Source organism: Protopterus annectens, chromosome 1.part1 (assembly GCF_019279795.1).
Source record: "Protopterus annectens isolate FY-2018-M chromosome 1.part1, PAN1.0, whole genome shotgun sequence".
Lineage (NCBI taxonomy): Eukaryota > Metazoa > Chordata > Ceratodontiformes > Protopteridae > Protopterus > Protopterus annectens.
In genome coordinates this window covers 1,130,048,379-1,130,072,694 of record NC_056726.1, presented here as the reverse complement: position 1 = coordinate 1,130,072,694, position 24,316 = coordinate 1,130,048,379, and the positions used below count along the sequence as shown (strand labels likewise).

The following is a 24,316-nucleotide window of genomic DNA, read 5'->3' as shown; positions in this document are numbered from 1 at the left end:
TCTGAACTCTTGACTAGCACTGTCTAGTAAGAAGTATTATCTTGTGTTTTTATTATTTATTATTAAATATTTTAAACATTTCAGCTATGGCTGTTTTGTGTACAGATAATTTAAGCTCTAAAAGTACATTGCATGTATATAGTGATACTGTACCAAGTCCCTCCAAATAAGTCTTGACTGTTTAGTTGCACTTGCCATTTGGATAATAATATTGCACAGTATAATTGGACACCCTTTCAAAAGGGCCTTTGAGTAGCTGATAAATATTAGCTGGGTGGTGGCAGTGATTTCTACCATATAGTCTGGCTAAAAGGGGCAAAGCTGGAGAACCTGTACCAGCCTTCCCCAGGAGTGTCTGTATGGTTGTATAAACTCTTATCTCAAAGTGTGTGTGTGTCAGATACTTGGGCAGGGACACGAAGCAATAGTTGGACAGAGAGGGTGCTGGAGGTTTTAGCTTGCCCACTAGGCTGAGATCTGGACCCTATAGCTCTGCCAGTGGGGAGTCTTATTGGGGTCCTGAAGAGAAAGGGAGAAACCATACCCAGCCTTACTGTGATCTCTGTGTGCTCTTAAGGGAAATTGTACTTTACTGTGTGTGTATTTATTATCCTTTCCCTATATGGACACCCCTCACTGGTGTTAGTGCTGAGGATTGAGACGCCTTGATTGCTGGGCCAGTGCCCGGGCTTCACAGACCCACTGGAACGAGGGGTGTCTGTGATGGAATGAGGGTGTCTGTCATGGAACAAGTGTTGTCCTGTGATGGAACATCTGCTATGAGGGGAACAGCATCCTAGTGGGCATAGGTCAGCTACACCATTTACTGTTAGCCAATGTGGCCATGTCTGATCATGCTCCCATAGTGGCATTACTTCCACTGCTCCGTCAGTGGGTGAGCTGTCCACACCCAAACATGGCAGGCCATGAGGTCGTTATCCTGGGCATCTCTATGAAGAGAGCTTGTCCAGCAAACATCAGTCACATTCAGGTAGCAGCAGTGAATCTGACCATGGGTGTGGGTGTACCAGTGCAACTCCTGGCAAAGCCAGTTCACATGGTTGGGGACAATAATGATGAACTTCCTCCTCTACCATGCACTGCTCACACCTGTCCAACATATCAGGACATAGAGCTAGCACACAGCTTGGCTGTGTTCATGCAGACACCCATACACTAGTTTCACCTGGAGAATCCCTATAGACACACACACACAAGAGTTACATGGTTCAGAAGTGCAGCTTAAACCTCATTTTGTCTCACTGGCCATTTGTTAGTTTATCCAAATGTCTGCCTGCTGCTCTTTCTTACTCACACACACTCACCAACCTTTTGTGAAAGCCTAAGCTTCCTGCTCCTCCCACACATCAACCTGTGCAAGTGATGATAACTGTACCATATCCCTGTTTTCTGTCTTTTGGATTCAGGGATACATAAGCTTTGTGTGTGTGTGTGATGATCAGGTTGCATTGATAACTTAGTGCTTAGTATATCTGCACTTGTGGTGTTGAACTGGTAATTGTACGTTTGACTTATATTGACTTAGGGAAGTAAGACAGTTGATAGCGTCGATATTATCTGACTTTATTGTGAATGATGTTATGGGGGTTGTAAAGTCTGAAACTGCTATGTGTAGCATTTGTTTCTAACTTCTCTCTTTAATGATTTGCCGGTACAAATGTATGGTGCTAAACTGAGGGCATGCAGTGATCATCAGCACTTTTGAGAGGTATGATGCCTGAGGCCTACTTAATAATGGACACATATACATCAAATAAGTCTTTGCTATCATATATTAAGGTCATTTCTGTACAAATCTCCTACCTTCTACTTGCTTACAGTACCAAGTCATGAAATACAAGGATATGTCACTCATTCATATTATTACACAATACACTCCAGGTTCAGGACTCACCTTGTAAATGCAACAGTTGCCACAGTTTTACTTCAGGGCTGACTCTGTCTAATGCAGTACACAACCAATACATTGGGAGGTACAGGTTGTGAGAGTTACCTGGCATCAATGCTAATATATGTATGTGTGTAGGAGGAAGGTTTTTGGCCCTTAGGTGGTGAGTGAGTATGCTATGCATTGTCTTCTTGCCAATGCGAGGGCATATTGAGCATGTCTACATCTGCCTACACCCATAGCAGCTGGTGGGTCCCCCTCTGACTCCTTATCTGTATGTGGCTGTGGTGACCTTAGCATTGGTGGTGGGATGCATGGTCCTTCCACTTGCTTATCCTGCTGAAGCTGTTTTCTCAGGATGATGTTGTGTAACATGGCACATACTGTGAATATTTCAGTACATGGCCATGGATTGTACAGCAGGGCTGCCCCAGATGTATCTAGGCACCAGAACCACGACTTCAGCAACCCAGACACATGCTATATGATATTTCTGGTTTGAGTGTGTGCCTCAATATGGCCTTCTTCATCGAGTGTGTCTGCATTTTTGATGGGTGTCATCAACCACGGTTCCAGTGCATAAACTGCATCTCTCAGTAAATGACCCTGTGGGATAATCCCCCTAGTAAATATCTGTTACAGCTGGGAGATGTGCCTGATATGTGAGCTGTGGTAACTGCCAGGGTTGGCAGCACACACATTCAAGGTGATTCCCTTATAATTACACACAACTTGGACATTAATAGAGTGGAAGCCTTTTTCTGTTTATGTAGAGCCTACCCCGATCTACAGGTGGTGCCTTAGTTTCTGAATGTGTGCGATCTATGGCACCCAGTACTTCAGGGTAGTGTGCTTCATGGTAGACCTCCTATATATTTCTGGACCTCTCTTCAGGAGTAAAAGGAAAATATATGTGGTCCCTGGCATGTTGGAGCATAGCATTCAGGAATTTATGGAGGATCCTGGATGTTGATGCCTGTGACAGCCCCAATATGTCCCCTGTTGGTCTCTGAAAGGTACCTGTAGCTAAGGTTCTAAGTGCTACACATACGTTTGTCTCCAATGTGATGGGTTCAACTCGGTTGGCCCTGGCTCTGATTTGAGGAAAACAGACATTGCAGAGTTCCTGTAGTATGTCTCTATCCACTCTATTGCACTCTGTAACTTCCATGCTATGTAGGCTGTGAAAAATTAAATGGACCCTGAAATCTCTTATCCTTCTTGGCCTTGGTCTATTAGCAGCAGCAGCAGCATAGACCTCAGCCTGTTGCACATACACATGAAATAAAGCAACAGCAGCCCCTAACATTCTTTCCATGTAGACTCCTTCCTGTAGCTGTATTCCAGTAGGTTTTGGAATTTGCAGGGAAAACCAGGACTGAGTCTACACGATTACTTTATATAACTTGTTGAATAGTTCCACCATGTTGGATTGGTTGATTAGCATACAGTCCAGCTGCTTATGCTGTAATTAGCATGCCACTACGTTTAACTGGTTTGTGTGGTGATGCACACCTCTATATGGCACTTACTTGATCTAAATTAAAACTCTGTGCTACCATAATGGACTATGTAGGTTTTATTGAATTTGGCTGCCTATGCTTTAGTGATTATATAACAGAATAATATAAAATAATATTTATAAAATTTTGATCCTCCAAAGTGTATACAGTACATACAAGATTGAATGCATTGTTACATCTATTCCTATATTCATAGCAGTCTGAATGTAGTAAAAAAATAATAAATGTAGTCATATCTTAAGGAAAGAAAAAAGTAATACACTAGTGTTAAATTGTGCTTTGCTCCAATCTTCAGCATGGGACAGTAAACGAGATGATAAAATAAAAGAAATAATTTCTCCCACCTCTACAGTATAGCAGCCTTTTCAAGAAAGTTGTAATAATAACTAGCATATATTTTTCTACGTATCAACTAGCAGTCAACATAAGAGACCCCTCTGAAGAGGATGCCTTTATTTTCCCACTTAACAACAGTAATCAACAGAGCATCTCAGGTATTTAAGAACTTTCAAAAAGTAATCGATCATATCTCATGGAAAACCAGTGATTACATCAAAGTGCTCTAATAGGATTTCCCCACCATTTGATAGCAGATGGAAGCATCACCAGCAAAGGAGTATGGATGATGGAAAAGTTGCCATTCATTCTGGAAAAGGTAATGTCAGAACATATAGGCAGAAGACAGTAAAATTCACAACAGAAAACAAGATATAGAAAAACTCTCATTAGCCTACTATTTATCATCAGAACATCCTTTACTTGTCTCCTTCAGCTTTTATCTTAATAATATAATATCAGTAATCATTCATCTCCACCAGAGTTCCTCTGAACATACCAATGGATAGCCTTCCCTTTTCTCTCTACTGGAATGACTTCTTCAAGGTCTTTTTCAACTCACTTGGGCCACTGTTACTGAACTTTAACACAACTAGCTGCTCTCATACTTCAAAACCTTCCAGCTTTGCCCATGCATGCAGAAATAACACCCAGAACAGGGGGGCAGGTCTCTTTAGTTCTCTGCCCCAGGAGCCCTGACTACCTCATATTACAGGCTCTCATGCTTGTGAACCTTCCTCTGCCATTTCTCTGCATATGACTTCCTTCTTACTCAACTGGCACCTAAGAATTCCTGGAAGGGGCACCATCTGCTGGAAATGTAACCATCTGAATCTCTATTCCTTGCACCCCACAGTTCACGTCCCTTGCCAGAGACTCATTTTGAATTTATAGAATGCTTATCATTTACTGATTATTTATTTTTCACTTTTTTAATGAAGCTTAATGTTCATATCATGCTTGCTTTTGCTGTTATAAGTTGCTGAGGCAAGTTAAATACATTTTCTTGACTGATTAATTGACTGGTAGATTAATTGAATCTCGTGTGGCATATGGTCTTGGAAAGCTGATCCCAAAATAGATACATAAAATATGCAGCTGTTAATTTCAGCACACTACTTAATGACATTGCATCATTAAGCCCACCGGTAGGCATGGCATTAGTGAACATATAGATTTAAACCCTTTGCATGAATTTGTATTTGCAGTCATAGATCAGGTTGTCTTGGGGCAAAGAGGAGGACCTAGTGATGATTTCCTAGAATATCTAGAACCAAAATGGCAGCTAAAGACTAATGCCACGACTGCCCCATGGGCTTAATGATGCCATTAAGTAGTGTGCTGAAATTAAGGGCTGCATATTTTATGTAATAAAGAAGCATGGGGAATATTTATTCTTCATTTTTAGACATTGTGTTTGTTAATTTAATATGTGTTTTAAAATGTATTTTAGGTATATTTTTTAATACAATATAATGTGTATCAATTGAATTTATTTAGTTTAGGTTAGTACTGTTGCTATGGTGATGTTAATTGAGCGGTGGTACTATGAACTGGTGGTAATATAAAAGATGTGATGTATGTGTAATTGGTTATGTTGATGAAATCCTTGAAACCTGTGGACAAAAGCACTAAATAAATACTGTGTTGGGTACTGGCCATCTTCTTCATTCATTTATTTTGTTTAAAACTAGCAAAGAACTTAAGGAAACCATCAGGAAATTCAAAGCTGAGTATGAACTTAAAATTGCCACTTAACCAAATATAGGTGCAAATCTTAATTTTAACTATGTTAAAAAGTAACACCCAACAATGTTTGGAGATAGTCCTTAATAATATTCAACACTTTTACCAAAAGGAAATGGCTGTTATCCTAGTTGAAAAATTGAGTGCAAATTTCACTCCACCTACGGTTACATCTATCCCACAGTTTCCACAATCCCAGCAACCCCTTTAATTACTATGGAATAAGTTCAATCTGACATTTCAAAAGGTAAGAAAACCTTATCCAGTCCCACTGATAATATACCAGGTTGCCTAATTATCAGTGTCAAATATGGTCATTCTGAACCCCTTCTTAACCTCTTTAATCCAAGCCACTCAACCAGTTACATTCCTGAAGCCTGGAAAAGAGCCACTGCAATGCCTTCACACATGGGTGGCCCAACCATGCATCCTGAAAATGTAAACATTTGTTTTTCTAGTTATATGTAAAGCTATGGAGCATAGTATACCAGACCTCATTAATCTTGATCTTACAAATGTCTTAACTCTGGACTATCATCAATTTTGTGTTGGGAAAGGAAAACCCAGTCTCTTTATCTTCATTAATTTCATTGAAAAAGTAAGCAAATCTTTGGATAGTGATTATGTAGTACATACAGCAAATATGGACTGGGCCATGGACTTTGACATTATGTTCCATACAGACATTATTGACAGTATTGCTAACCTGAACTTAAATGCTTATGTTGAGCAGTGGATAGCTAACTGGGCATCTGACAGGGTCCATGTAGTTAGAGTCACAAGTGCTACTTTGGAAAGCAAAAAGGTCACCAGTGGTGTACCACGCGGTTCAGTGTTGGACCCCCTTCCTATCCAATCTCTATTTCTCAGACCTTCAGGTCAAAACCCCTGGCCTATTGTTATCTAAGTATGTAAGCAACTGTAAATTTGATGCTGCTATTTGATCTTCTATTTACTGACATTTTCTCCAGCATGTGGTAGACCATGTTAAGAACTGCAGCAAAGTCAATAGTCTTAAGTTAAATGTAAAAAAATGTATCTTAGTTCATTTTGGTTAACTAAAGATTTTTATATAACCTGTGGTTAACACAGTCTACAATATGACACTGTCATAAGGAATTTAAGCTCTCCTATTGATATTTACCATCATGTCAATACAATAGCTCAGAAAGCCTTATATCTGGCTCATCTAATTTCCAAAGGTTTTTCTACTAGACGTCTTAATTCACCCTTAGTCATCTCATAAGACCCATTACTGAATATAATGCACATCTGTGCATCTGCATAAGATAGTGCTAAGTGTGTTCCACCTTTCAAGCCCTATACAACTCTTCATGCTCCTACATTTTTTTTTTGCAACTAACATTACACTGGGGCAGCTAAAGCTACATATACTACAAAGACTGGATCTCTTCAGCTATAACTCATTTGTTAATGTGTTCTCAAACTGATTGGGATAACGGTTAAGGTGTTTACTTTAGATACACAAGATGCAGGGTTTAACTCCCACATGAGGTAATTGACTAGGCTTAAAAAATGTTCCACAAAAGGCAATTAGTTTAGTACTAATTATATGGGCATAAAGTAATAAAAAATAAAGGTTTATAGTCTAACGGATAAATGATTATTCCAAACAAGATAGCTAAATCCTTAAGAGATCACTGCTCAAAATAATGACACTCATAAGGTTGCAAAATGTAAAAAAAAAAAACAACAACAAACAACTAGTGGACAGCACTCAATAACAGAGGGACAGTGCTCCAGTACCCAAAAATTATATGTATACCAACTCTGAGATCACCCACACTCAAAGAAGAGAGAGAACGTAAGGAACCACAATGCTTACTTTGAGTATGACCACTATAATAAAATATCAGCAATCTTTCAGGGATGGTTTTCTAAGCATTTATCATCTATCATGTGACAAACAGTAGAAAAAGATGTTAATGAGTGATACTGAAACATCCGGAAACATCAGTCACAAGAAGAAAGCTTCCCATACTATTTGAAATGCTTACGCATAACACTCTGGAACAAAATAAGTTAAACTTGTTCAGATAGTCTCATATTAGCACCAAATCTGTAAGAGTTTTTTGTCATCATTTCACAAGAAAAGAAGCCAGTATATTATTAAGAGAAAAGATATAAAAACATTTAGTAGCTATGAGTACATGATGTAGCATGAATGAAAAGAATGTTCATACTTGCTGTGGCTGGAAAGTGCTGCCATTGGTGCATGTCATATTAAATAATGATCCCTCTTCATACTTGCATGCCAGTAAAGTCTGCAATGAATGGGCCACTGCATATATTGCATTATACATACTGTATGGAAATCTGAAATCTGAAACTGGATATAAATTCTGATCCAGCATCTGCAGTTTCTCTTGGCCAGTGCAGTACCTAAGGTGATCAATAATTCCCAAGTTTACTGACTGAGCAGTTTTATTATCTGTCCACTTGCACTGAAATGCTGTTTCCCAGAATGCTGTCATGAATATATCACTGGGAAATTTATCAGGATGAATTGTGTAAAGAAAGTCTTTAAAACCAGGAATGTTATTACTTACAGCCGCAAGTCCAATAGTTCCATGAAGTGCTTTCCAGATGGTTTTAACAGAGAATGCTGCAGAAAAAATCCAGCTAGCACTTGCTACCCAGATCTTTTCACTGATATTTTGGTGTGTAATTTCCTCCATCAGAGGAATTACTTGCTCCTGGAAAGCATAGATCACTATTACTGTGGCAGAAGATTCCTTTATTGTATGCACAAGTGATATGATTTTAGATTTTGTTAATTGTGGGGGAATGATTTCATTAAATGCAATACAGAATCCTGAATTCCTTAATTCTTCTTTGAGTTGCTGATTTCCTTCTATCCCATAATCATTTCCTGTAGCCAAAATGCCCACCCATTCCCACTGGAAATAAATAAGAAGCTGAGCAAGGCCTTTAGGTTGTTGGGAAACGCTTACAACCGTCCTCAGAAAAGATGGGAACTGATGTTTGTCACTTAAAATAGGAATCGCTGATGCATGGCTAAGCTGGAAAAAAAATACAATATGTAGGTTGCCCTTTGAACTTGTGTTTCATTGTATACAATGTGTAGGATAAACCAGAGTGACATAATATGAGAGAATGTAATGACGCTCATTACTTAAGGCTCAGTCATAGATGCAGCAATAATGAATGCTCTTGAAGACAGAAACACTGTGTTGTTAACATTAAAACTAAACTGTGTCTGTAATCAAAGCAGAGTCTGGCATAATTAACATTATATATAAACATAAATACTTGCATAGTTAATGTGTTTTACAGAACAAAAGCTTTTTATTGAGATTCAGTAGTGAAGCTCTCCCATTTTGTGATACATCAGTCTAAATACTGGTGCATATGATCTATCATGGTAGTGCCTCCTACTCAGCAGTTAATACAATACATGTAGTAGTGAACCACCAGGAAGAATAAATTACACTTTTTAACTGTGTGAGCAAATCTGGACATCTGCTTGTAGTTCTGTACACCACTGCCATACAGATGTGGCCAGCACCAACATAATTTAGTTCAGAGCAAAACAACAGGTATAGGAAGGAGTTTATTTCTAAACGTATGAGAATCATGGAATATCGGGAACAGTACATGCATGTTTAGGTACAAGTTAGGCTGCAAGAGGTAAGCAATATTTATAAGACCAAGCGAGACAGTGAATACATGAAGACATAGTGAATGGGTCAGAATGGTACGGAAAGTTGGATTTTAGCCTGAGTTGTCATGTGTTGTTTAGCTAAGTCAACTGATCTTTGTAAGCTTTTGTCAGACACATACCTAATGGTAAGAGAAGGAGGCAAATGAAACATTCACTGGCAATTTTGACAAGGTAATCACACAAAAGCCTCCTGGAAGTGACTGGAAACCCGATTATTCTGACAAAATATATACATAGAACTGGAAGAAGATACACACTTCACACATACAATGGCCAAATCTCAGACAAGAACCCTATACTTTACAGGTGGAAGCCTGCAGCACTAAACAACTAGCCATTGTGCCATTACTTATTTCAAACTGAAATAGTTGCATCAAAAGTCATTCCTGAAGGCATTATTGCTCAAAAATAATGAGAAAGCTGGAGAAGATAAGACAATTTAACATGTAGTTACCATTTTATACTTGTGACAGCTGCCATGGAGGACCCATACAAAAACATTAATTCATGACTAGCAATTGATGGGAAAAGTCTAGATTAAATCAAACAGGAACAAGACATTTTGACATGTTTTAAGAAAAAGGGTGTGGGTGCATAGGCACCTCAGCTTAGACACACACACACACACACACACACACACACGCACACACACACACACATACACACACACACACACACACACACACACACACACACACACACACACACACACACACACTCACACATGCATACACACATACATGTGAATACGCACACACACACACACACACACACACACACACACACACACACACACACACACACACACACACACACACACACAAACACACACACAAACATATACATATGCATTCAAACTCATGCACACACAACATATAAATAACTGCCAGCAGGCAGTCATTGTCTAATACCCCTCTTCCTCAAGAAGGTCACCAGCAGAAACTTAACTTATAAATGTCTGATATAATGCAAAATTGTCACATTTGGCAGGTACACCATCACCTTACCATACTGCATTGATAGTATCCACTTCAGAATGAAAATTTCATTAGATATCTGGGAACCTGGGTTAATAATTCATTTTCCTTTGATCACCATGTAGCAGTATTTGAGAGGGAATCCTTTTACTATGTGCAACTGATTATGTCTGACATATCTAAACAGGTTTTTGTCTCCTTCTATTTAGCATTGATCAGACCCTAAAGAGGGTGTTGTTCCTTACCCGACATATCAAACAGTTGGAAAGACCCCTGAGGTTCCTAACCATGAAAATCAACAGCTTAAAATCACAGAGATAGCAGCAAAGACTAAATGCACCGTCACTCTTTTATGTGCCTCACAGGGGCCTGAGAGGAGATGTGGATTGTCCCCTGAGAAATCAGGGACTCAGTAATCCAGCACTTCTCATACTTTCACAAATCAAACAGCCTTAGGAATACAAGAACAAGGCATTTAAACCTGCTTCAGTCAATAAAACAAGGTAGACAAACATATTGGTTACTCAACATCTCTCTTACATCTGAAATAGACTTCAACTGCAGATAAAGCAATGTGATGCACTATCTTCCTTCAAATGGGTCTTGGACAATTGGAAGGATATTCATACATTCATCTCAGGCTTAACTGGCCTAGGGCCTTGAGAATCTAGGGTGGGAAATGACCCCGACACCCTGCTAGCAGACACAACACACACACACACACACACACACACACACACACACACACACACACACACACACACACGCATACATAAGCTCTGCTCACAGGCACATGCACACACTTTATTTTTATCTTTGAAGCCAATTTTCTAAGCAAGCAATTAATGTACTCCATGTTGGACATTACAGGGAAATAACAGACCACCCTTTTGTTTCAAGAGGTCACACAAGTTTGTCCCCACAGACAGAGGGCCATGCCACAACTGGAGCTCCATTGTTTCCCTGTAACACTCACCCTGGAGGACATGATTTATTTTCTTATTAGTGAATACATTTTTTATGTTTTTAATGTAAAGCTGTTCTTCCGACTAATGTTACAAAGTCAGCATAGGATATGTAATTATTACTGAAATGAAGTATTTGACATACATAATATAAGTTCTGCAAGTATTTAATAAGGTCTATACACACACACACACACACACACACACACACACACACACACACACACACAAACATACACACACAGAGATACACACAGCTCCTCACTACACAATCCTTTATATCAGTCACATTACAGCTGAGCTCAAATATCAGTCATCCATGGCCACCATGAGCACTGACATCCTCTGTCTCCTCTATACCCCTACCATCCTGCTGCTTTTTAAGACTGCCCCCAGCCCCACAATTTGGCACCAGTCCACAACTAATATGGCACTTTTTCTGGGGAACAGCAACTACAAAATATACATGGCATAGCAGCAGACTCTGTCAATGTTTACCATTTTATTGCAGCATAATTTATTAATTTGCTACTTACCTAAATCATTGGCAAACCTGTGGTAGCTTAAATGGCAACCAATATATTTTCACAGCCAGCTGGAATTTCAATAATGCACAGCTGTTGAAGCATATATATCTATTTGAAAATATTATACAAAGACAGAACAGAACACAAAATGACCATAATGAGTCACACAATGTAACTGCACTAATGAAATGCCAAATAAAAGTATATCAGCATCAATGGCCATCTCATGTGTAGATATATTGTATTTAATCTGTTATATGTGGCACACGGTGACTCAGGCACATCAGGAAGCACATCATACTGACCTGTGACAGTGCATAATGCACACACTGAATGCTTTCTGCAAGTGCATATAAACATGCGTGACTATGAGCTATAACAGAGTAGTGGTTGTTCATTGCTCACACTGTGTATGCACTACATAGCTCTAACTGCATACAATGGTATGTGTACATGCACTGTGCAATTATGGAAAAATGCACTATTGCTTAGGGAGTGATAGTCATGTGTGGTATTGTCTGTATAACTTGTATGCCACACTAGTGCCACCACAAGGTGTATTAGCAATGCAGATACACACATCATGCACTCACATACCTTTGTGGGATATATCATTGTCAGAGTATACTGTACTTTGACATCATAATAGTACATGCAGAACAATTGATATCCTGATTGTCGGAGAGCTTTATATGAGGCAAGTATGATGCACCTGCACAGTGTTGAGTCATAATTCCTCAGTAAATTTTGCCATATACTAGACAAGCTGCACTATATTCCTATAAAAGAACACCACAGTCACTGGCAAGTTTAATATTTTAAACTCTGCTGGGCCCTAGTCTTGTAGTTTAAATCCTGGTTGTGGCAGAATTGTGAACTACTAGCAATTTGAGCCTTAGTCATTTATTACTGCATTTTTCTATTAAAAGTGTTACTGGTAAATATTTGCATAGTCTGGTGCCTTAAACTATTCAATAGTGATAGAGCTGTTATTGCTCTGGTTTGTGTGTCAGCAAATTTCTGCATAGCTGGTGCCTTAAACTGAAATAGGAGTTCAATAGTGAGAGGACTGTCATGCTTCAGTTTGTGCTTCATTACTTTTGTATTCTGTTTATCATTTACCCCTGCTTAAAGTTATATTCTGTGTCCCCCCATCCCCAACTAAAATATTAGCTTAAGTTTCTGAAAGCGTGCCAATATTGGCTAAGTCTCTGGCCTCTGCCCTTATAATAATCTAATTTCCAAAACTCCTTCCTCCTATCTTTCATTGCTATTGTCTGATTATTAGCTGTTTAAGTACTCTTCCCACCCATTGGTTTCCATAGATTCATGATACTGACTGCCCACCCACCAACCCAGTACTGCTCTTCAGCAAACTTTCTTCACTACATAACGTGTCCTGCTCATTTTCCAAGAGCTGAGCAAAGCTTTGCATCCTACCTGCATTCCAGAATTTTTATTTTATTTTATCCAGCACCAGCCATGCAAAGTTAAGTACCTTTGATTGCTAAATCACACTTGCTTAATTATTTTGAGTAATTGCTACTGCTTCCTACTTTTATCTGTGCATTTTGCTGTATTTTTCTACTCTTCCTGTTACTGTTATTGCTGTAAGACTGTCTTAAATTCACCTTCAGCAAGGGATTTCCAGCTATGTGTTTACTGATTTGTGGTAGCATTGTACTTGAGGGTCCCTTCTACTGTGTTTTACATTAGAAAGATTGGGTTTATTCATCTTTTGGCAGAAAGTGTTTGCTTGGTCTGTCTGAGGTGGAAAATATACAAAAGGACTTGTGTATTCATTTTATTAGCCAGAAGTCTCATTGGTTAGTTTCCTGTGTTTTTTTTTTCTGTGTTGCACAGTAGTAAAAATCTTGAAAGCAAATTTTCCTTGTTGAACAGTCAGTTAAAGCTAGTGCAGCTAGTTGGGCATGTAGTGGAAATTTGTGAAATCCATGAAGTTACAGAAAGGCACACAAGTATGCTTGCAAGTGAAAAGAGCATGGTTTCAGCTGGCTCCAAAGCAAATGTAGATAGCATACAATGCATGACAAACAAAAGCAGGCCTAAGCACATGGCAGCTACAGCCCCTGCTGGTTCACCAAGGAAACCCCATAGTTTTCCAGTAAGTTCTAGGAAAGGACCATGCTCAGTGCAGTACAAGTAAGTTCTAGGAAAGGACCATGCTCAGTGCAGTGCAAGTGTGAGTCACCAAAACCCAAATCCACCTTTATGGTTAACTGTCACACCTGTGGTGCCAATCATTAGTCTAAAAAAGAGAAATGCTTAGCATTTTGTCAGCATTGCCACCAGTGTAAAAAAATGGAACCATTTTCAAAAGTTTTGCAAATCAAGTAAACCTCATACAGCTATAAAGAAGGGTCACTTGAAAAAGTAAGCTGATCACATAGAGAGCTGCAACTCTAATTTCTATGTAGATGGTGTATCACTAATTGGTGAAAAGTTTGATGCAGTGAATTTATTGGCAAAGAAGTTTGTACTGTCCAGATCAATGGTAAAGCCACCAAGCTTAAAGTAAACACTGGTTCAAAGTGTAATGTTATATCAGTAGACACATTTGCTAAGGTGAAAATTAATGAACAGCTCAATATGACTAGCAGTATGAAACTTATTGCTTGAAGAAATTCAAACCAAAGGCTCAGTAGTGCTTTCATGTTATTTGGCTAAGAACTGTTACAGCTTGTTATTCTATGTAGTTTGAAGACCTTTTCAGTCATTATTGGTTCTCAGAGACAGTTTGAGAATGAATCTGGTTTCTTTTGCCAAATAAGTTCATCATATAAGGGCATAGCCTAGTTCCAATTTTTCTGAAGCCATTTTCTCTGAGTGTGCTGATGTTTTCGTTGACACGTTGGGCAAACTTCCAGTTGTGTTTCTATGAAGTTAGACCCATAGGTAAGTCCAGTAGTCAGACCAGCAAGAAAAGTTCCAACAGCTATGCAAGGTAAAGTCTAAGCTCATGATGGATAAAATAGTGCAGCAAGGTGTAATTTGTCCAGTTACAGAACCAACTGAAAGGGTGCAGTCCATGGTAGCAACCCACAAAAAAGGCTCACACAAAATCAGAATATATATAGACCCAAGAGAGTTGAAGAAAACATTAAAGAAACCATATCATCTAATGCGTACAGTTGAAGAAGTTGCAGCCCTAATACTGAAGGTCACTGTTTTTTCTATCTTGGATGTAAAAAATTTATTTTGACAAGTGATGCTTGATCACAAATCCTCATTACTGACCACTTTTGGTACCCTGTTTGACAGACATAGATTCCTAAGGATGCCATTTAGAGTAAATTCTGCAAGTGAAGTCTTCCAATGAAGCACATTTTTCAGGTTATCCTTGTGCCATAATAGTAGATGATTTATTGGTTGGAGGCAATGGTAAACCAGAGCATTTCAGAAACCTTAAGAGAGTTCTAGACAGAGCACAGGAAGTGAATTTAAAGCTCAATCCTCTAAACTGTAAATTCAAACTACCAGAAGTAGTCATTTATTCACTGGCACTGGCTTAAGACCAGACCCATCTAAGCAAGCAGCTATTCTTGAGAAGTCAGCACCAGATAATATTCAAGCTCTACAGCATTTCTTTGGCATGGTCAACTATTTAGGCATGTTCATACCAGACTTCAGTGAGTTGACAGCATCTTTAAGAGAGCTATTGCAGAAAAATGTTGCATGGTCTTGGTTGGAACAGCACCAGAAACCATTTGAAGACCTTAAGCAGAAAATTGCCACCCCATCTACATTAAGATACTATGACGCCAATAAACCAGTCACTCTTTCCTGTGATACTTCAAAAATTTGCCTTGCAGCAGTTATTCTTCAAGAAGGCAGACCAGTAGCCTATGCTTCTAGAGCACTTACACAAACTGAAATGTCATATGCTCAAATTGAGAAATAACTTTTGACAATAGTATTTGCATGTTCAAAGTTTCATAATTATATCTATGGTTGAGCTATCCAGATTGAAACTGATCACCGACCTCTAGTTACTATTCTTTTTTTTTTCAATAATTTTTATTTTTGTTTTACATTTGCAAAAACCATAACCATTCCATAGTTACAAAATGACCATATTTGCATGTTATACATTGTGGATAAAGTAGAAACATGTAGGTCATACAACATACCTAATTGCAATATATACAAAGATGCATTCCCAATTAATGTCATTAGTCTAAAAACAGCACATACAAAAATGATACTTCATCCATAGTTAAGCTGTGTACTCATGAGAATACTTCCAGTTCATAAGATATGGTGTACTTGGTGCTTTATGCTAATAAGATGTTATAGGACTGTTCCCAGATTGCTTGGGCTTTCATATTTTTGTTTCTTTTGTCCAATACTATTTTATGTGCTAGTAGATGTTTAATAGCAGATTTCTTTAATTCCTCCCAAAAGCTACTTACCGGATCTAACCATTTGCAAGCTATACATAGCTTCATTAATAAGAAAATCGTTGTAAGTGGGTTAGCTTGTTTTCCTAAGATGTTGGCCGGGAGGATGTGTAAAAGAGTAAATCCCCATGTTAGTGTTGATGCTTGATACCCCATTTTTGCAGTTGTAACTTAAGGGAATTCCAAAGCTTGAAAACGCATTTACAACTCCAGAATATATGTATTAGGTCTGCAATCTGGTCTTTATAGTTTGGACAGTATGGGGACTTAGTTACACTGAATTTGTGAAGAATTGCTGGGGTGAAATAAGCATTATTATTAATCATGAGTTGCGTGTAAGAGAGTTTTTTAAGTGGAATAGTTTTCAATGTTAAGTTGATGCCTTTTCTATTTGCTGGTCATCCATATCAGGTTTTAATTTTCTCCAGTAATTAGAGAAGAGAAGGTCTTTCTGGAATTTGATTTCCCTTATCATTTTGTATGAGTTCATTATTGCTTTCCTTGACATTAACATAGTCTTCCAAAGGGTACAGTTTTCAATGTCACTTTCGAGTACTATAAGGTTTTGGAGGTAACTGGAACACACCTCTTTGATTTGTCTTAAAATTATTATATATACTTTAGGTAAGTTTAGATTACTTCTTAATTCATGAATTGTGCTATTGAGGAATGGGTAGATATCTTGGATTCTCTTATGTTTTAACCGAGGGAAGGAGTCTAGGTTTAGCATCTTGTTATTTATTTTTAAGTTAGGATTTTTATGGGGGTGGTTGTAGTATTAACATAGCTTGTCCAAGGTTTAAGGAGTGAAAAAGTTTTTGTGTTATATTTATTAAATGTTTTAGTGGCTCTATTATGTTATAGGCTTGTAAATCTTTTTTATTTAAGAAGGGAAGTGCTTTGGGATTGATGTCTAGTGTTTTTATGTACCTATAGTATATTTTTACCCAGACCGGTGAACCAATCTTTGTCGAGGGGTCATACTCTGCTATTCTCAGTATTCTATTGGTGTTGATAATAAAGTAGTAGGTTTTGAAAACTGCAAGTTCACACCCCCTCTGTTCTTGGGAAGTGTTAGTTTTTGATAGGAGATTCTGGTCTTTTTAGGTTCCCATACAAATTTTTCTAGAAAGGTATGAATTTGTTTGAAGAATTTATTATGTATAGTTATCTGAGATGTCATAAATAGATATATTAATCTAGGTAGTATGTTCATTTTAATTATTGATACTTTAGACAAAAACGGTAGCTTAAGGTTATTCCATCTTGTACAATCTTGTGTTATGTTTTGCCATTTAAGAGTTACGTTATGTTGGTAGAATTACTTGTTATTCTGAACAAAAGTAATCCCCAGGTATTTGATTTCTTCTTTTATTTTTATTTTGTCTAAGAGAGGTATTAGGGAGATGAGTCTAGGTGGCCTTAAGGGGAATATATTAGTTTTATTAAGGTTTAATTTGTAGTTAGACATGTATGAGAATTGTTCAGTTGTGTTTATTATTTTGGTCATGTCTGAACTTGGTGTAGTAAAGTATATGTTTAAATCGTCTGCAAATGCTGAGAGATAAACTTTGAAGTTATGTACTGAGGGGGATTATGATTGTTTAATATATAGAAATAGGGGTTCTAGGTAAAGGTTGAAAAGAAGGGGTGATAATGGGCAGCCTTGTCTTGTTCCATTTTTTATCGAAATTCTGTTTGACCATGTTTTGTTTATATAAATGGATTACTATAGAGAATTTGAATGATCTGTATAATTTTTTAGGTATGTCAAAGTGAGGGAACATTTGCAGCAAGAATTCAAGATTGACCCTATCAAAAGCCTTGTGGGCATCTACTACCATTGTGAAGATGTTGGTATTTCTCTGATTTGCAAAGGATATTACCGCTTCCAATGTTAGCGTGTTGTCACTGGTCTGTCTTTGTGGTGTAAACCCAGATTGTTCTGGAGAAACGATTTTCTCTATCAGATTTTTAACTCTGTTTGCGTGTATTGAGGTCAGGATCTTGGTGTCTCTATTTAGAAGAGAGATGGGTCTATAGCTATCTGGATTTTTAGGGTCCGCTTGCTCTTTTAATATAAAAATAGTTTTAGAGGCATTAAAGTGAATATCATGTATGTTTTTATTTATTATATAGTTCAGCACGTGGTATAATAATTTGATAACTAGTGAACTGAAGGATTTATAAAATTCTGAGGTAAGACCATCCGGTCCTGGAGCCTTGTGTGGTTTTAGATGTTTAATTGTTGTGGTTATCTCGTTAATAGAAATGGGCTCCGTTAGTTTTTTTTGTTATTCTAAATCTAGTTTAGGAAATTTTAGTTTTTGAATAAAAAGATCCCTATCCTCCTTCGAGGCTTGTAGGGTTTGTTCTCCATATGTTTGAGTATCTATTTGTTCAAATACTTTGATAATTTCCTCATTTCTTGTATAGTTTTTCCCTTGGTAATTTACTTCTGCTATAACTGAGGTGGATTTTTGTTGAGCAATAATTCTAGCCAATGCTCTGGAAGGAATTTGGGCTTCTTCTGCGTAATTAGCCAACTGTCTCATCTCATAAAAATATACATTTCTGTTCTCGAGAATATATAGGTCTCTTTGTAGTTTTAGGAGGTCCATTTCTGTTTGATTACTAGGGTTATTTATCAATTCTTTCTCACGTTGTTCTATTTTCTCCTTTATTTTCTGTTCCTCATTCAGTTGGATTTTTTTTATAATATGCTGCTTTTTTAATGAAAGTTCCCCTGATTTGTGTTTTGGTCGATGCCCATTCTATATCCATTGATGTTTAGGAATTGAAGATATTTACAAGGGATGTTTTTAATATATCCTCAATCTCTTTTACTACATCTGTTTTGAAGAGCAGATTAGGATTTAATGACCATTTATTAACTCTATTGTTTAAAAACCTTTTATTGTCCCAGTTGATACTCAGTGTAACTTTGGAATGATCCGACAGAAATCTAGTGTGTATGACTATTGTAGGGTCCATGTTAATGAGTATGTCTGAGATTAAAAAGAAGTCGATTCTCGCCCACATTTTATGACATTGGGAGTAGAATGTGTAAATCCCAGTTTTGTTATCTTTATCCTCATAGTTAAAGGGGTCATATAGTTTGAAGTCTTGTTTAAGTTCATTTAAAGCTATTGTAGCTTGTCTATTATGTAGTTTGGTCGGGTTCGATTTATCCTTTCCTGGGTTTTGATATGTGTTCCAGTCACCACCAATTATTAGATAATGATCTTCTAGTTGTTCAGAATTGGGTACAGTGACATGAAAAAGAGATGTTGGTTGCTACAAGGTGCATATACATTTAACACTATTATGGGTTTTGGAAATACCGTGTTAGTAAATGTTACATAGCACCACCTTCCCTTTGTCAGCCTTAGTTTCAAGTATTTCATCCTGAAAATGTTTTTTAATCATTATGGCCACCCCAGTACTGTTAGTTTTGCCCCCAGAAGCTATAATTTGTCTTATCCACTTTTTTTTCCAATATCTGTCCATTGCTCTGAAGTTAAATGCGTTTCTTGTATTAAGATGAGATTAGCTTTGGTTTTCAGGGATAAGTGCAAAAATAGTTTCCTTTTTTCTTTATTTTGTAGTCCTTTAACATTCCACGTATCAAATTCTCCCATTTATGTGATAGATATGCTTGTTTTAACTGATCTGTATGTTAATTTAGATTTATGGTTTTTGTATGTGTTGTTATAGTGTGTCATTGGAAAGCATCTAACTATTCCCATCCCTACACTATGCCTACCCACTATACCCCTGGACCAGGAATAAATGGAGGAATACAATGTGATTTTAGTATGTACCATAAGATTCCCACTAGTATTAAATTGTGTTTTTTCTTTACGTATACGTTTGTGACATGGTATCCCTCTTATGTTACTAAATACAATATGGACAAAGCTTAACAGACTAGTTCTCTACAAAAAAACACTGCTGCATCATATCCCTAGTCTCAACCTTTAAACTATTATACCATTAGAGTGCAGCGTTTAAAGTACAAGACATACAACTTATAAGTGTATGATCTATTCCTCCTAAAAGTGCGTTTTTAAACAACATGTTAATGATCAAATTCTCAATTAGATATGGCAAAATATACAACAATGTAACCTATATTTTTAAGCCAGACATGTCATATTTAAATGATCCTTCTCCATATAGTTCTCTTACCTTCCCTCTTCTTATATATATATAAATTACCCAGCTTCTGTGTTCAGGCATTCTTCTGTAGCAAGATATAACAAACTGAGATTGCATTATTGGCATCTAAATAGAAGTGGGTATATGAGGGGAAAAAAAAGTGTTGCAAGCTTAGGCAGGTATATATACTGCTAAGACTTGCTTGTTTAGATATTTATAACTTCTGCAGTCAATTAGGTTATATTCATATTGTCATATAATTCCTCTCCTCTAAACTGCTTAAACTCTCATTCCTGCAGTTATTCCAGTTAAACATCATTATTTCAATCAAGAACCATTTACTTGATCTGGTTCTACCCGACTCCCATCCAGAAATTAAGACTGGATTCTTTACCATAAGCTTGTATTTTAGAATCAAAGTCACAATTTTGTTTTGGTAAAACAGCACCTTATTCTTCTGATTCTTCAAAGTCATGTTTGCAGGCTTTACTAGTCATCTTTCAGTCAGTTGTTGTCTTATTAAGTGTTTCATGTCAATTTTTATGATTTTGAGTCAGAAATCACTTATTGGTCTTGCTGTACCTTCCTTTTAGGTTGTTTTGCTTTTATAGTGAATATTTTGAGCTCAAAGGAGGACTGTTTTAACATACCAGTTTCCTGGGAACTGGTATCACCTTATATTACATGCATCAGAAACAGCAGTTGAATTTTAGTTCCTACCCAGTTTTCATTTCCTTTTGCTGTGTTTCTCGTGGCTCCCATCATTGATTTAAGGGCCTAGGCAGCAAGGGGAAGCTCTCAGGGTGTGTATATCTCATCAAAAACACTCACAAATTGGTCTGATTTTTTACTCAAGGGTCAAGTTTAATTTCCAGGCATTTTATTTAGTTTCTGGAGGTGGAATCTGCTTGTAAACTGACAGAAAAGTCTATTTTGCTTCCTTGGGGTTAGCAATCATGTATTTGACATCTTTTACATTGAAAATTAGAAGGTTTGGACATTTCATCTGGAACTTTATTTTCTTTTCTATCAGAAACTTGCAGTATGGAGACAGAAGTTGCCTTGCTTGCCTTATCTGAATAGGCAGATCTTGAGCAAAGGAAATTCCACTATTATTCCAGGTGAGTGTCCCTTTCTTCTTTGCTACAAAGAGTATTTTATTTACATCTTGATAGTTTAAGATTTTGGCATACACAGGTCTTGGTCTCAAGGATGATTGAGCTTCTCTCAGAGCTCTGTGGGCTCTCTCTATTATTATTTGTTGTGTTGCTTCAGAATAATCTATTAAAGATTTTAGTATGAGTTTGATAGTTGGCATTAGATCAATGTGTGACACAGTTTCAGGGATTCCACTTATGATAATATTGTTTCTCCAAGCTCTTGCTTCTAAATCTATTATTTTTGCTTGTAGACTTTGCAGCTCATTGTCATGGGAATCAGTTCTCTGAGATATAGAGTCTAATTTTATTTCATTTTCTAATATTTTTGCTTCAGATTTTTCAAATTCTGGTTAGAATTTGATTAAATGAGTCTCCAAATGTTTGAAACTGTGTGGATAAGTCCTGTATTCCTTGTTGAACGGGCAATAAAGCTGTTTTTATATCTTCCAGGCTAGCTGGCTGTTCTGACTTGGTTTTATTTGCAGGCTTGGAATTGTCAGATTGCTTATTTGTCCTCTGTCTTTTAGGAGTTGTGTCTTTGTCTGGTGAGGCTAGTATTGAGAATTTGGTTTTAGTTGTTAACGCCTCCATATTATTTTCTTCTTTCAACATTTTGCTTTTAGGTAAGTTTTGCAGATTTTATGTATGACAGCACCACACAGCTACAGATTATTTCTAGAATCTTAGTTAATCCTTTTATTTTAAAAGGAAGCTGTTGTTTTTTTTTTTTTTCCTTTTTTTTGAATGCTGTTTATTGTCTGGAATAGATATTCAGTCATATTTATTTGTTTTTTAGTCAGCGCTGTCTTCTGGGTTTATTATAATCCAGGGTATTTCAGAGAGCTAGGTGCTTGCAGTGCTCACAGAACAGCGGCCATCTTGAACTCTCTAGTTACTATTCTAAAGAAGCCTATGCATTCAGCACTAATGAGATTACAAAGAATGATGCTCAAATTGCAAAAGTACAATTTCAACATGGTCTATACAAAAGTCAAACTTCTTTATCTGGCTGATTCCTTATCCAGACATGCCCAGAAATAGAATGGAATAGCTTCATGTACAGAATTTTGACTCCACATAATGGCAGTGCATAATTTTTCTACCACGAGACTTAATGAGCTGAGAGATCATACAAAGACTGATCCAGTTTTGCAAAAGCTCAACCACTACATTAATGTGGTATGGCCATCAAAGCAATCTAGTGTACCACCTGAAGTGCAAACCTAATTTCCTTACAGAGATGAGCTGCTGATCGAAGATGACATTATTTTCCAAGGTCCTAAAATTTTTGTTCCTGCTTCCTTGCTACAAGAATATATTCAGATTTTGCATCGTGGTCACCCAGATTAAGAATCTACCAAAAAAGGTAAGATAACTAGTATTTTGGCCTTCTTAAGTAAAATATATTGACAAAATACTTTCTTCTTTTTCAGTATGCAATAGTACTAAACTGCATTTGCAGGGGGAACCACTTCAGCTAAATTCCTGAACTGCCTTGATCAACAGTAGCCACTCACATATTCGAGTGGAACAATCAGCATTACTCAGTATTGGTAGACTCTTATTCGAACTTGTATGAGATTGATTTACTACCTAATGTAACATCCACTGCTGTTATTACTAAGCTGAAACAACATTTCACAGTCCATAGTAGTCCACACAAAGTTATTTCTGTCAATGGTACTCAATTTACTAGTCAGTTATTTCAGAAATTTGCAAGAGAATGGGATTTTGTACATGTTACTAGTAGTCCAGAATATCCACAGTCAAATGGACTAGCTGAATGTGCAGTATAGAGTGTAAAGCAATTACTTAAAGGTCAAAGTGTGCCAATACTGATGTATTTTTGAATTTACTTAATCTCAGAAACATATCCCTTGACAATATACTTGGCTTGCCTGTTCAGAGACTTCTATCCAGGCAAACTAGAACAACAGTGGCTATTAGTTCAAGTTTATTGAGGCCTAAAGCTAAAAATGACAGACCTGTCGGTGCCCAATTATTCATCCATTGAAAGAAGGAGAGACAGTGAGTATACAAACAGCGAAAGGTTTCAAATGGATTGGTCAAGTAACAAATCTATTTATTTATTTATTTACTTGACATTTGTTACCAGGATAGTCCATCTGAGCAAAAGCCCTTTTTCAGTGGAGGCCCGGGGAGAAAAGCTCCACAGTACAAGTAAGCAAGAAAATGTAAGATGAATACAGTGAAACATTTACAATAAAACAGTTAAGCAAATGTAGATAAAGCTCCACAATACAATATAGTATGAGGCATTATAACATTGAAGAAAAAACTGCACAATAAAACATTTGAATGAATGTACATAACACATTGGGTTATCTTCACAGGGTAATTGTACAATACAGAGCAGTTAAGTGAGTTATGGTAGTGAGGAAGGGAGGAATAGCGAGGATAGTGATAGAGAAAGGGATGTGTTTATGTGGGATGATTACAGAGGCAAATCCATGTACTATTAAGGTAGCTTTTGAGCTTTATTCTTGAATTTGTGGATGTAGGAAATGTTTCTAAGTTTCATGAGGAGCTTGTTCCATGCAAGAGCAGGGAAGTAGCTGTAGAGAGATTCTGTCCAATAGATATTTAGGTTTGTGAATTTGTAAGAGACATTGGTCAGAGCTTCTGAGGGATCGAGTGGGCTTATAGAGGGAGACAAGTGAGAAAATGCTAGGGAAAGAGGAGGACTTATTCAAAAATGTATAGATATTGAGACATTGGGTAAATAAGAGTTGGTTAGGAAACTTGAGACATCCGAGTTTCTGGAGAGCATGACAGAGGTGTGATCTTGAGGGGTGATTGGCTGTAAATCTAGTAACTTTGCTGTAGGTGGTTTCATGTTTGGAAAGTAGTGAAGACTAAGTTGG

General features: G+C 37.3%; 1 protein-coding gene across 1 annotated transcript in view; it reads right to left on the bottom strand.

Moving 5' to 3' along the window:
* LOC122815687 overlaps window positions 1-24,316 on the bottom strand; it is a 364,725-nt gene that overhangs the window by 272,885 nt on the left and 67,524 nt on the right. The window contains exon 3 of the mRNA XM_044088392.1: window positions 7,719-8,558. Within this exon, the coding sequence (XP_043944327.1) occupies window positions 7,719-8,558 (840 nt within the window). The remainder of the gene's footprint in view (window positions 1-7,718; window positions 8,559-24,316) is intronic.